The sequence below is a fragment of the Anabrus simplex genome, chromosome 5, assembly GCF_040414725.1.
Source record: "Anabrus simplex isolate iqAnaSimp1 chromosome 5, ASM4041472v1, whole genome shotgun sequence".
NCBI classification, from domain to species: Eukaryota; Metazoa; Arthropoda; class Insecta; order Orthoptera; family Tettigoniidae; genus Anabrus; species Anabrus simplex.
In genome coordinates this window covers 408,121,200-408,136,571 of record NC_090269.1, presented here as the reverse complement: position 1 = coordinate 408,136,571, position 15,372 = coordinate 408,121,200, and the positions used below count along the sequence as shown (strand labels likewise).

Genomic DNA, 15,372 nt, shown 5'->3' with positions numbered 1-15,372 from the left:
AAAGACAATGGGTTGGGATATAGTACCATATCTGAAGTACTTATTTGATTATTGTTTGGTCGGAGGAGCTATACCAGATGAATGGAGAGTTGCTATTGTAGCCCCGGTGTATAAAGGAAAGGGTGATAGACATAAAGCTGAAAATTACAGGCCAGTAAGTTTGACATGCATTGTATGTAAGCTTTGTGAAGGCATTCTTTCTGATTATATTAGGCATGTTTGTGAAATTAATAACTGGTTCGATAGAAGGCAATTCGGTTTTAGGAAAGGTTATTCCACTGAAGCTCAACTTGTAGGATTCCATCAAGATATAGCAGATATTTTGGATTCTGGGGGTCAAATGGACTGTATCGCGATTGACCTGTCTAAAGCATTTGATAGGGTGGTTCATGGGAGACTACTGGCAAAAATGAGTGCAATTGGACTAGACAAAAGAGTGATTGAATGGGTTGCTATATTTCTAGAAAATAGATCTCAGAGAATTAGAGTAGGCAAAGCTTTATCTGACCCTGTAATAATTAAGAGGGGAATTCCTCAAGGCAGTATTATTGGAACTTTATGTTTTCTTATATATATAAATGATATGAGTAAAGGAGTGGAATCGGAGGTAAGGCTTTTTTGCGGATGATGTTATTCTCTATAGAGTGATAAATAAGTTACAAGATTGTGAGCAACTGCAACGTGACCTCAAAAATGTTGTGAGATGGACAGCAGGCAATGGTATATTGATAAACGGGGTTAAAAGTCAGGTTGTGAGTTTCACAAATAGGAAAAGTCCTCTCAGTGTTAATTACTGCGTTGATGGGGTGAAAGTTCCTTTTGGGGATCATTGTAAATATCTAGGTGTTAATATAAGGAAAGATCTTCATTGGGGTAATGACATAAATGAGATTGTAAATAAAGGGTACAGATCTCTGCACATGGTTATGAGGGTGTTTAGGGGTTGTAGTAAGGATGTAAAGGAGAGGGATTATAAGTCTCTGGTAAGACCCCAACTAGAGTATGGTTCCAGTGTATGGGACCCTCGCCAGGATTACCTGATTCAAGAACTGGAAAAAATCCAAAGAAAAGCAGCTTGATTTGTTCTCGGTGATTTCCGACAAAAGAGTAGCGTTACAAAAATGTTGCAATGTTTGGGTTGGGAAGAATTGAGAGAAAGAAGAAGAGCTGCTCGACTAAGTGGTATGTTCCGAGCTGTCAGTGGAGAGATGGCGTGGAATGACATTAGTATACAAATAAGTTTGAATGGCGTTTATAAAAGTAGGAAAGATCACAATATGAAGATAAAGTTGGAATTCAAGAGGACAAACTGGGGCAAATATTCATTTATAGGAAGGGGAGTTAGGGATTGGAATAACTTACCAAGGGAGATGTTTAATAAATTTCCAATTTCTTTGAAATCATTTAGGAAAAGGCTAGGAAAGCAACAGATAGGGAATCTGCCACCTGGGCGACTGCCCTAAATGCAGATCAGTATTGATTGATTGATTGATTGATTGATTGATTGATTGATTGATTGATTGATTGATTGATTGATTGATTGACTGATATTATAATTCCGGCCCTAAGTCTGTATATGATAGTGAAATCCTCCCTAATAATTACTGTGTTTTTAGAGCAGATAGAGAACATAAAGTAACACGTAAACCGAGGGGAGGTGGGGTGGATATAGCCGTTGATAAAATGTTTAAAACTCATCAGATTATTTCTTACTCTAGTGAATTAGAATTTGTAATGGTTAAAATTCAGTTTAAATATAGGTCATATTTTATAGGAGTAGTGTGTTTTCCACCAAATTCCAACTTTGATCAGTACAGTGAATAAAAAGTCCTATTTGCATTGTACGAGAGTTCAATTTGAGGGAAATTAGGGTGCTGGTACAAGTAAAGCAAGATCAGCAGGAATGCAGCTTCAAAACTCCCTAAATATCATGAATCTAACGTCTAGAATACTGTCTCGAATAAATTCGGATAATGTTTAGATTTACTTCTGGCCTCTACAACAGAGCAAATTCATATTGAGTGAGATGAGCAGCCTTTATTACCTGAATATGACTATCTTCCTGCACTGATTCTCTCAATGGAAGTTAATGTAAGAAAAGTTAGTACATTGGACGGTAGATCAACTTTCAGGCATCATCATTAAAATAGAATTATTTTTCAATTACCCTTTGAAATAATAAACACTTGTGATTGGTCAGAATTGAATGACACGTTAACAGTGCTTCTATGATAAGTCTATGAGATTCGTGATTGCTGTGTTCCTCTGACCAAGTATAGTAAAATAACTTATCCAGTGTGGTATAATGAGGAAATGATACAGCAAATTCGAAATAAGGAGTACCATAGGAAAAGATGACATCCTAGTGAGTATAGTATGACAGAGTTCAAAACAAGGAGCGAAATCCTTTAAAAGAAAATAAGAATAGCGTATAGCGAATACATTCTAGGTATAGAAAGTAGTATAGCTAGTAATAGCAGGCACTTCTGGCTTTTTTAAAGCAAGAGATGACCAATAATCAAGAATGTCACAGATATGTACTGAATGATAATATCTTAACTTCTAAGAGAGAAATAGCCGATGGATTTGCCTCATACTTCAATAGTACATACACAAAAAATAACACCGAGAACAATGAGCAGTATATTCTAGAGGAACTGCAATATAAATAACTTGACTGTTCAACATTTCAGAGGTATCTGTTGATGATATTAAATGTGCCATAAATATACTACAGTCTAAAAGGAGTGCTGGTCCAGATAATATTCCCCAGTATGTAGTGAGAAGTTGTGGAGACGCTCTTGCATATCCGCTTTATACAATTATTAACAAATCTCTGCAACAAAAAATATTTCCTGATTTGTGGAGGATAGCAAGAGTGTGTCCAATAAATTCACAAAGATAGTAATACTGAAAACATACATAATTATAGACCTACACCAATACTATCAGTTTTATGTAAACTGTTTGAGGATATACTTTACTGTAATATCCGTCGACAGGTTGAGAAAGTCGTCATAGAGCAACAACATGGCTTTATGCAAGGAAGATAGACAAGTTCAAATTTAGTGAACTTTACAAATTATGCGTCATCTATTTTAGATCAAGGAGGAGAAGTCGATGCCATATATACGGACATGAAGAAAGCATTAGATAGGACTGGTCATCATAAAATTCTAAACAATTTTCACGGTTTTGGTTTTCTCCCTGACCTGGTCGAATTTTTAACTCCTACTTCAGGAATAGAATTCAGTTTGTTAGTTTCAAAGGAGTAGCTTCATCCATAATGCAAGGTTCAAAATTAGGTCCACTGTTATTCATTCTGTTTGTTAATGATAATGGTTTTGTACTGAAAACATCTAAATTTCAGTTATGTGCCGATGACATGAAAATTTGAAGACAAATTTCTTCAAACCAGGATAACGAAAAATTACAACATGACCTCACAGCACTTATTGAATTGGGAAAACACAACTACTTTCAATTCAATATTAATAAATGTAAATCAGTGATCTTCACTAGAAAAAGACGACCAAAAATCCATTCTTAAGAAAAGAACAGTGTCAGCCTTAAACGAGTTGAAGGAAAGAAGGATTCAGAAGTAATATTTGATAGTAAACTTTAATTCAATATACACATAAATAACGCCGTAAATGTCGCCTGCAGGAACCTAGGATTTCTTATGAGAAACGCAAACAAATTAAAACATATCAAAGCTGTTAAACCGGTATACAATTCACTAGTTAGAACGGTAATAGATTATGCAACCTTAGTCTGGAATCCATCAGTTAATAAACGTATCAAAGAAATCGCAAATGACCGGGCGAGTTGGCCGTGCGTGTAGAGGCGTGTAGAACTTGCATCCGGGAGATAGTAGGTTCGAATCCCACTATCGGCAGCCCTGAAAATGGTTTTACGTGGTTTCCTATTTTCCCACCAGGCAAATGCTGGGGCTGTACCTTAATTAAGGCCACGGCCGCTTCCTTCCAACTCCTAGGCCTTTCCTATCCCATCGTCGCCATAAGACCTATCTGTGTCGGTGCGACGTAAAGCCCCTAGCAAAAAAAAAATCGAAAATGTTCAAGCTAAATTGTTAGGATATGTGTATTTCTGTATCTTTAAAACTAGTGCAAAATATGTGGCATATAGTGACTTAATAACTAATTTTGGGATCGATAAGTTGCATACTAGGTGAACATTAACGAGTGTAAAATACCTATATGGAATTTTGAAAGGTAAATCAGATAACCGAGAGTTATTCCACAAAATAAACCTCTATGCACCGTTTGTAAATAATAGAAATAATTTGACTTTCTTTACTAAAAGGTCAAACACAAATCACAACATGAATTTACCGTAAAGCAGAAAATTTCAGTCAATTAATATAATGCCAAACGTGGACATATTTCACGAGCAGTGTGTCTTCTTAACGTCAGTCAGAGGGGAAATCAAACACAGAGAAGACGTAAATTAAATAGAGTAGAATACTTGTGTATCATGAATAGTTTATTCCTTAGATTCATTCAGATTATCAATGCATATTTTAGGAGAAATTAAAATATTAATTTGTAACACACACTTACCACTGTCCATATTTGATAAGTATAGAATTAGGTTTCATATCTTAATTTCTATTTTCAATTATTTATAGCATTAGAAATATTAAATGGAGATGTCCTGTAGGTGGACAAAATGGCTGTTGAACAATAAAATAAATAAATAAATAAATAAATAAATAAATAAATAAATAAATAAATAAATAAATAAATAAATAAATAAATAAATAAATAAATAAATAAATAAATAAATAAATAAATAAATAAATCCTACAGTGCCCGGCCAATTTCAATAAAAATTGGCATGTCAAGGCAGACAACACTGTTTCGAGATTCAGTTTCCTGAATTATAAGAATACGTTGGTAGTTATCCTGTGTATTATATCATTGGTTATGTAAAATAACTTTTCTTAATAACAGAATTAATGATTCTGAATATGAAAATAATTTACTTCGATTGAAATTATAGCAGATGAGACCCAAGATGTTGTGGGTTTCTGGTAAATGAAATTTAGGAATTTACGCTTTTTTAAGCATACCAATACTCCATAATCATGTCGGTTTCCCTACAGCACACTCAAAAGTAATTATTACGGGAGGGTTGACTTACAATTAGCCGGTTTAGTGAGAATCTCTTAGGTAACTTTAGGTACCGGTACTTTGGATTAAAAACATACATCGATCTCTCACTGTCAGTAATATATATCATACCTCGAAATCTGGTCATTGTAGTTATTTTTTAACACCTGAAATGAAACAGTTTCCAGAGTCCCACCTTCTATTATGACGACTTTCAACTGATTATTTTTCTTTCTTTAGGCTTATTCGAGGGGAGTCACATGAAATTCCATTTGGAAGCCAACGAAGAAACAGAGCCCACTTTAGCTGAAATGACAGAAGCTGCTATCAAGTTACTGTCAAAGGAAGAAAATGGATTTGCCCTGTTCATTGAAGGTAAGTGATGAGAAAAAAAGTAACAGCGACATCAGTATGCTTCTACTACTATTACTACCTGTCTGAAGAATAAGTAGAGATGAAGCCCTTAATAGTACGTGTGTGAACAATAAATTTACCCATCTTTTTTATAAGAATGCATTGAACAGGTACTGCTCATGAGTTTGTGTTCTTTAATTTCGTTTGGTTATTACTAGCCGAGTGCAGCCCTTGTAAGGCAGACCCTCCGATGAGGGTGGGCGGCATCTGCCAGGGGTAGGAAACTGCGTGTTGTTGTGGTGGAGGATAGTGTTATGTGTGGTGTGTGAATTGCAGGAATGTTGGAGACAACACAAACACCCAGCCCCCGGGCCATTGGAATTAACCAATGAAGGTTAAAATCCCCGACCCAGCCGGGATTCGAACTCGGGACCCTCTGAACCGAAGGCTAGTACGCTGACCATTCAGCCAACGAGTCAGACAGTTTGTGTTCTGAGAGCATGATTATTTAGGGTACAAATAAGAGCCACATATAATTGTCGTGGTAAAGTAAATAATCTCGTGCCCTCAACAATTTGTTACTTACATTATGTATACATGGGTTCTAAATACTTATAACTGAACAGGGAGAATCACACTCAGGCTAATAACGGAAGAACATTTTAAAAATTATCGCTTAAGTCCTATATGCGTCGCTGCAACGTAAGGCAAATATTAAAAATATAATTTTAAGTATCAACGGCTCTCATCGTCAAAACTGGCGACGCTTGGTATTTCTAAAGCCGCAATGATCTTGGTAGCATTGAACTGGATCTGCAGTATGCCTTCGATAGAACAGGTATCCGCGATAAAAAATACATGATAGAATGAAAACATGTATTACTGTTGAGCGAGCGCACCGTTTTGACGGGTAGTTCTAATACCACGTATTTAACAATTTTGTTCACATCCATTATTATCCTTAACCTTTAATTACTCGCGCGGGGTCTTTGAGGCCCCACCCCGTTTTTAAATTGTTATATTTTCCCGAAGTGACTACGTGTGACCTTGACATATGCAATAGCTTCATGTAGTGGGGAGTGGAGCTGAGTTCAGTAGTTGGCTCACTGTTGCCAAGTAAGGTACTCAGTGGAGAGCACTGTCCAGGCCTGGAAGACCCCACGCGAGTAATTACGTATGAAAATAAAATCAGGTAACTCTTTTCATATTCTTGCCCTTATTGCATATAACTAACTATTTATTTAGTTTTGATGATGAGAACGCGTAATACACATATTTTGGCCATCATATGAACCTCTTGTGATGTCGAGGAATTGTTAATATACAAGAAGTAAGCCTATAACCTGCAGTATAAGGCGCTTCTACTTTGACATGAGATACAGTGCAGCAAATAGAGCGATGTGTTATCGTTTTTCTCTCAAATTTCGGGGTTACTTCTATTTGTATTTCGCTTTCATATTAATACAGCTGGAAGGCACAGTCGTCAAGTACAGGATATTGAACAGTGGCTTTTTAGAAGAAGGAGAGGAAGGAGAAGAAGAAGAAAAGAAGACGAAGAAGAAGAAGAACACGATGATGATGATGATGATGATGATGGTGATGTCCCAGTTGCTTCTGATTCTGATCCAGACTGTGAACTATTCAGCAATTATAACACCGAAAGTGAAGAAGTGAAAGTGAATTCGTGAGTTCGGATTCAGATGGTGTATTATAACAGCACGAAAAGTGGTGTAGACACAAATGACAAGTTATGCCATACTTACAACCTAGTACGTCGAACCAACAGATGGACACTCGTTTCCTACCATCTCTTCAATGTGGTTGGTATCAACACTTTCGTTGTATTGAAATTCAATTCCAGCTGCGAGAAAAACATGCCAACGAGAGTATTTTTGAAAGAGCTGGCGAAAAAACTCATTAAACCATGGCTGTTGGCGCTTGCTGCTATAACTAGACTGCCTAGAAATTTCAAGAAAAGACTACGTACAGATAATGGTGACAGGAAGATGTAGAGGAGCCAGATAATTCAAGAAAGAGATGCGTGATTTTCCCTAGGTCAAAGGAAGGGAAAATAAAAGCTAGATGTGAAAAACGCAAAGAAAATGTCTGTGGAGAGCACATGAAGAAAATAAGTGAGAAGTATGTGTAATGTGAGAAAAAGAACACTGTAATGAACTTAATGTTACTTAATGTGTATTGATTTCTTGTAAACATGCTTTTGAATGTGGTGCAGAGTTTGCAGTAAAATAAGATGCAATTGTATTGTAATTAGAGTATTTTTTCAATGCATACTATCCCGGAGGCCTTAAAGACCCCACGCGAGTAATAAAGGGGGATAACTGAGCGCGAGTATCTATAAGTTAAGACAGGTCACGCCTCCCATGTAGCTGATCAGAACAATTTTCTTTGTGTTCATTTTCCCAGCTGCTTGCTCACTGTTGAGAATTTTAAAATCTAATGCTCCCTCATATTTTCCTTTGTTCAGATGAACCAAGAGCATGATTGGGACAATAAGTTTACAGCTAACAACCTTCAGGTTTCACAGCATCATCCGGTTGAGTGCAGTAAGTCGTTAATGATCACTGCCTCTCAAACATACTGCGACCTTACTGTAAACTACTTGATGTACAGCAATGTAGCGTCGAAACTCAGATAAAATGTCTTAAGTACCGCCACCTTTCCACTTATTAAGCCAAGTAAGTGCATTTCCATCAAATTAATAAAATAGTACGAAATATCATAATCCCCTAGATACAGTTTCGATGTTCAGTTTTATTCTTAATATTCATCCCCGGCATTAAAATTGTTAGATTTCTCTTATGTCTCATCTTCCTTGTTTGTATAGTCTATGTTTATGGAGTGGTAAAGGTAATATTGTAATCTCCTGGATGTTTAGTTTTAGTCTATATTTTATCCTCAGTAGGAAAATACATTTTAAGCCTTTTTATGTATTATTTTTCTTAGATTTTGTATATGTCCACCTCTGTGGTGTAGTAGTTAGTGTGATTAGCTGCCACCCCTGGAGGCCCGGGTTCAATTCCCGGCTCTGCCACGAAATTTGAAAAGTTGTACGAGGGCTGGAACGGGCTCCACTCAGCCTAGGGAGGTCAACTGTGTAGATAGTTTTCTATTCCCTCTTCAGCCATCCTCGAAGTGGTTTTCCGTGGTTTCCCACTTCTCCTCCAGGCAAATTCCGGGATGGTACCTAACTTAATGCCACGGTCCCTTCCTTCCCTCTCTCGTGTCTAACCCTTCCAATCTACCCATTCCTCCACAAGGCATAGCTGGTGAGGTTGCCTGGGCGAGGTACTGGTCATTCTCCCAGTTATATCCCTCGACGCAAACTCTCACGATCCAGGACAGTGCACTTGAGGCGGTACAGGTGGGATCTCTCGCTGAGTCCGAGGAAAAAACCAACTCTGGAAGGTAAAGAGATTAAGAAAGAAAGAAAGTAAAGCAAAGCAAAGTCACCTCCGTACGGGCCATGAAGGCCCTTGGAGGAGGGGAAGGTAAAAGCTTCCACCATTGTTAACCTCGGCACGTGATGGGATAGAGTGGTTAGCTCTGCGCCCGGCCACCTTTGCCCCCAGGAATTAACCTGGTACTCATTTTCGGTGTAGGCTCAGTGAACCTCAGGGCCATATGCACCTCCGGAAGTGGAACTATCGTTTCTTAAATTTTACGACTTCCTGACGGGGATTCGAACCCCCGTCCTTCCGGATGAACCGAGCACGCCTTTGCCGCCTCGGCCAGGCAGCCCCCTTAAGAAAGAAAGAAAGAAAGAAAGAAAGAAAGAAAGAAAGAAAGAAGAAAATGATTTTGTATATAAATTAGTAAATTTTATTTAAAGTGTCAGTTGGTTATAGCCAAGGGGACCTCTGGTCCAACTTGTAATCAACTTTAAATATGTCCGGCCCCGGGGGCAACGCATCCGCCTGTCACCCGGCGTTCCCTGGTTCGATTCCAGACCCGGGCAGGGGTTTTTAATTGTAAATGATTAATATTCCTGGCCTGGGGACTGGGTTCTGGTATCGTCCTTAACGTTCCTTCCCTCACATTCAACACATTACATTTCCGCCATTTACAAATTACACGCAGGTTCCTCACATATCAAGATCTTTCTAGGTCGAAGCCCCGAACAAATAGCATTTAAAAACAATAAATAAATATGTATTCTATTCTCATTCTATTCTCACATGTAATGGAAAATTAACCTCAAGACATTATTCCATACGATTGCGTAAATACATCATCCTCTGTGGTGTAGTGGTTAGCGTGATTAGCTGCCACCCCCGGAGGCCCGGGTTCGATTCCCGGCACTGCCACGAAATTTGAAAAGTGGTACGAGGGCTGGAACGGGGTCCACTCAGCCTCGGGAGGTCAACTGACTAGAGGTGGGTTCGATTCCCACCTCAACCATCCTGGAAGTGGTTTTCCGTGGTTTCCCACTTCTCCTCCAGGCGAATGCCGGGATGGTACCTAACTTAAGGCCACGGCCGCTTCCTTCCCTCTTCCTTGCCTATACCTTCCAATCTTCCCATCCCTCCACAAGGCCCCTGTTCAGCATAGCAGCTGAGGCCGCCTGGGCGATGTACTGGTCATACTCCCCAGTTGTATCCCCCGACCAAGAGTCTGAAGCTCCAGGACACTGCTCTTGAGGCGGTAGAGGTGGGATCCCTCGCTAAGTCCGAGGGAAAAACCGAACCTGGAGGGTAAACAGATGATGATGATGATGATGATGAAATACATCATAAAACAACATTAGTACAGTGCGATACGGTAAGGTTAATTTTTCTTTACACAATTGTTGTGATGGACCATATGTGGCTGGGAGGCGAGACCAGTCTAAGGGAAGTAATGCATAGGAACAGTATTGTCAGATATCTAGCAAACCACACTCAGCTGTGATTCGCCGAATAAGTAAAACTTATCTCAAGTTCTATTAAGTTCTATTTAGTAATACTTTTCTCACTCACAGTTGCATCATGGGTACTGAAACGGTCAAACACTACATGACATTTAATGATAAGTAGTAGTAAGATTGTCATTATTATTACTAATGTTAATATATCTTGTTACAGGAGGAAAAATTGATCATGCCCATCATTCAACGACAGTTAAACGTGCTTTGGATGAGACACTGGAAATGGACAAAGCTGTTAAGAAGGCGGTTGACCTCACGAATAATGAAGACACACTGATCGTTGTGACAGCAGATCATGCCCACACCATGTCCTACAGCGGCTACCCGACTCGTGGCAACGACATTTTAGGTACAGTAGTAACAACAACCTTATCTAAATAATAATCAGGTTATGAATTGGTACTTGAGCCAAACTGAACTTTTTACTTCTTAAAAATAATATAAATTATTCTTAATGAAGGAATAACTGGTCTTTAATCTTTTTAAAATCAATAATAATAATAATAATACTAATAATAATAATGATAATAATAATAATAATAATAATAATAATAATAATAATAATAATAATAATAAGTCTATTTTTTCACGTCCCACTAACTACATTCACGGTTTCCGAAGACGCTGTCGGGCTGGAACTGTGCTTGACGTGCCGAAACAGCTTGAGGCTAGCGTAATTGAGCACCTCCAAATGCCACCAGAATGAGCTTTATTTTTTCCTTGTGCATCGTTTGGTAACATCCATGAATACATCAGCTTCTACAGACAAATGAAAATTTGGTCCGATTTCTCTGGTTTTGAATAACAGTGTAGAAGGGAGTACTCCTGACTTCACTAATTGTTCCTAAACTAATAGACATGGTAATGGGAACGTAACATGTATTGCATATATTTCATGTTGACAGGACTGGCTGGCATATCTGACGTTGACAGTCTGCCGTACTCTACACTCAGCTACGCCAATGGCCCTGGTTTTAAAATTCTTAAGAATGGCTGCAAGCGACATGATCTCTCCGGGGATAATATGGGTAAGACTGAACCAGAATGAACAGTTCTATTAACATCAATCTTAAAATGTTTTGATGATATTAACTCATTATAGCTCATATTAATTTTTTTATATATTGAATATTTTTCGAAAACCATCAGACAGCAGAACTTAGTTAGAATGCAAACTCTGGCCTGCACAACGGTTCCTCCAGATAAGAGTCAGACAAGCAACCACTCGAACACCAGCTCAGCTGCTTCATTTATGAAGTCGTCAATAGATTACGAGAGCCCGGCTTTGCAGCATAATTGGCTAGATTCTGGCCTTCAGTGCTTAAAGTCACGGGCTCAAAACTCGTCGCAGTAAGATGACTTTGGAAAGTGCTGCAATGTGAGAGGCTCGTTGTTAAGAATTTACTAATAGGTCACGGAACCACTTTTAAGCACTAAATTCTCGCACTCTCGCGATCATTCAAATCGATTAATTTTCGAACTGGCGTTGATCATGTTATTAGATTTCCTGCATTTTTGCCTGCACTAAAACGTTCAAGGAATCCACACTAGTTCATCTGATCTCCAGAGCAGAAACAAGCCTTCACCTTGGTACGCCTTACCTCGCTGACGTCTTTCTCTCCGCTTTCAGCGTCGACCTACCACATCCCCCTCCTGCCACCCGTGGAATGGAGCCGAACAGAAAGGATCTTCATAGTTTTTCTAGTGATAAATCTGTCATGTTTACCAATACATCTCTAGTTTTGGGTGAAATAATAACCAAGGGTCTTAGACTAGTTGATGATAGCGCTGATCACGAATATGTTCCCACTCAATCTGCCGTTGCACTACTTTTGAGTGAGGGGTGTTGCCTACCATCCAGGAGTGTGTGCGATGTTCCAGGGAACACTCACAGAATATTTAGAAATGGTTATTCTCGGACAGTGCTACAACAGTAATTGACAACATTTCAAGCAGCATAACTAGAATACTAGAAGTTACTCGTAGAGGAGTACGGGTACTGTGTGTTCTATACATACAGTGCAGATAAGAATCCCGGTTACTGATCTAAAAAGAGCCTGGAGGCTCCTTGGGTTCTCAGAAAGCACCATCAAAATGTCAGGTTTATGAAAAAACCGAGAAATTAAATGGCATATCCGTATTGAGTCATAAAAGGGTTTCCTCGCTACCGAGTGAGTTGGCCATGCGGGTAGGGTGCGCAGTTGTGAAATTGCATTCGGAAGATAGTGGGTTCAAATCTCACTGTCGGCAGCCCTGAAGAAGTTTCTCCGAGGTTTCACTCCAGAAAAATGCTGGCGCTGTACCTTAATTAAGGCCACGGCCGATTCCTTCACATTCCTAGCCCTTTCCTATCTCTTCATCACGATAAGACGTTCTGTGTCGGTGCGCCGTAAAGAAACTTGTAAAAAGAAAGAAATGCTTACTGAGTGTGCTGCAGTCTGTACGACAAGACAAAACAAAGCAATAATTCAAGAAATTATGTTTCATAACCGAGATGTAGTGTCTCTTGTAGTGTTATTTTAAATAATTTTCACTGATTTATATTTTACAAGCGAAATCACTAGTTTTTGACAGGTATGTTTTCTGCCTTTAACAGCACAGGAAAACATGCGGCAAGAGAAATGAACGTAGAACGTATCATAAAGTGAACCAATAGAATCCCACGATCTCTCGTTCCTTAATTTTGCTCGTCATTCATCGTTTTAGCAACCTACTTTTACCTCTTAGGTAATGAATTATTAGAAGAGTTTCTTACCTGTTAATTAAGTCCTAATAGGAATCTTTATATCAAATTTCACTCCCTCAAAAAAACTAAGTTTATATTTTTACGTGGTTGTTGACATGGTGAGCACAGCCTCAGAACCTGCTCTTTCTTACGTGACATACGCAGAACAAGGATGTGACATTTCATTTCAAATGTTGCACATGAATTGCTGGAATCCGAACCAGGGTCGCCTTGATGAGAAACCCGTGACTACCCAATTCCTATTTCACTGTTCTCAGTTTGGTGGTAACTGGAATATCGTGATGAGGGCGTCAGTGAGTGACATATCACACTTATGTGTGCAGGGTATCCGGTAAATGGTATAGCAAGCCGCAGGGCATGGATTTTTTTCAGAGAACCACAATTCACTTCGCTTCAAAATTATATGGGGTGCAGTTTCGAATATATAGCACCTTGAAATTGTAGTGAAGATTACGACTTAGCAATGCTCACGGCCTACGCGCGGCACTGAGTCTGCTTGGCACGTGTTCCAACTACGCCTGTATTCAGATAATTCACATACTGCAGGCGCGCGTTCGCCTTTCCAGGACTGTTTAAAGAGCGGCAGTGTTTATTGTAGGTACAAGTTAATTTTTGTCCTCAAACTGCACTCAACATAGACCATCTTAAAAAAACTATGTTCACATCCCTTCACTGCCAGCATTCTCCTGACCTAAAGTTGGTCTACAATTTCTTTCCTTTTTGCTAGTGGTTTTACGTCGTACCGACACAGATAGGTCTTATGGCAATGATGGGATAGGAAAGGCCTAGGAATAGGAAGGAAGTGGTCGTGGCCTTAATTAAGCTACAGCCCCAGCTTTTGCCTGGTGTGAAAATGGGTAACCACGGAAGACCATCTTCAGGGCTGCCAACAGTGGGATTCGAACCCACTATCTCCCGGATGCAAGCTCACAGCTGCGTGCCCCTTACCACACGGCCAACTAGCCCGGTGGTCTACAATTTAACGGACTCTCTGTATATATCGATTGCTCACCGAACGCAGAGCTCTTTTAAGTACATTTCAGTAAAAAGATATATTCTCTAAAACCCCCTAAAAATGTATTCCGGATTTTCATGCTACTGCTTTATTCATGCTTGCAATAGCCACAGTGACCTTGAAGGAACTGACTCTTTTCTACCTAACAGTAACTAACCCCTTGGCACATGCAACCCAGAGATCACCTTAGCATGACTAGATGAATGCTGTCTAACCAATGGCCAGTAGATATTGGATGATCATGTAGTGAACATGAACAATTAACCCCTGTGATCTAGGTGTTGTTCTAACGTACTGTGCCTGCTCCTTATACTAGCCCGCTGAACGCAGACACAGAGTTAACGAAGTTGTTCGAGGAACGTTATCCGTTCTTTGAATGGAGCTGACATTCCAGATTACACGACGCTAATTCAATTCTTTCTTTCTTTCTTTCTTTCTTTCTTTCTTTACAACGGTTTTACAATTGTATTTTACGTGTGCGCCATTTGTGTTCTTAATTCCTCTCCTACACAGCTTTACTTACTTGCTATTATTTGTTGCAGGATCTGACACGTACAAATTCCCAGCCTTTGTTCCTCTGTTATCAGAGACGCATGGTGGAGATGATGTTGCAGTGTTCGCTACTGGGCCATGGGCTCACCTACTGACTGGACTCTACGAGCAGAACTACATTCCACATGCAATGGCATACGCCTCCTGCATTGGATCGGGACTTACTGCTTGCTCCAATAACAAGCGATAAGCAAGAAATACTCCACTTAATCAGCGACACTTGAATTTCAGGCCGTGAAAAATTCAGTTCCCACTGCTCATGATTTTAGCGGCTCCAAATAGACTCATACGCCATAAATATTGGGAAATGTGCAATATGTGTACAATGAGTAAAATATCCTTTAGGTTAGTTTACTATTATTTACCTTAGTTTGAATCATCGTTTTAATATTTAATACAGTAATTTTTCTACAAAGTCCAAGATTTTGTGTATTTGGATGCACGGACTCTGGTTTCGATCTAATGTTCTAGACCTATGGGTCTAGACCTATGCCCAATCGTATATAAATAATCTCTTCTTTGGTGCTGAATTATGTCAACGAAACAAATCATAACATATTTTTTGTTAAATGTCCCTAACATCAGTATATAGCAATTGATACAGTTTTCCAGTTGTTATTTGGAGGCTGAGCTTACCCGGATACAG

The 15,372-nt window shown here is 39.1% G+C and overlaps 1 protein-coding gene across 1 annotated transcript in view; it reads left to right on the top strand.

The window, feature by feature from the left end:
• LOC136874579 (membrane-bound alkaline phosphatase-like) overlaps nt 1–14,916 on the top strand; it is a 49,438-nt gene extending 34,522 nt beyond the window's left edge. Inside the window, exons 7-10 of the mRNA XM_068227860.1 lie at nt 5,376–5,510; nt 10,571–10,762; nt 11,319–11,441; nt 14,717–14,916. Coding sequence (XP_068083961.1) covers nt 5,376–5,510; nt 10,571–10,762; nt 11,319–11,441; nt 14,717–14,916 — 650 coding nt within the window. The remainder of the gene's footprint in view (nt 1–5,375; nt 5,511–10,570; nt 10,763–11,318; nt 11,442–14,716) is intronic.
• The last annotated feature ends 456 nt before the right edge of the window (nt 14,917–15,372 follow it).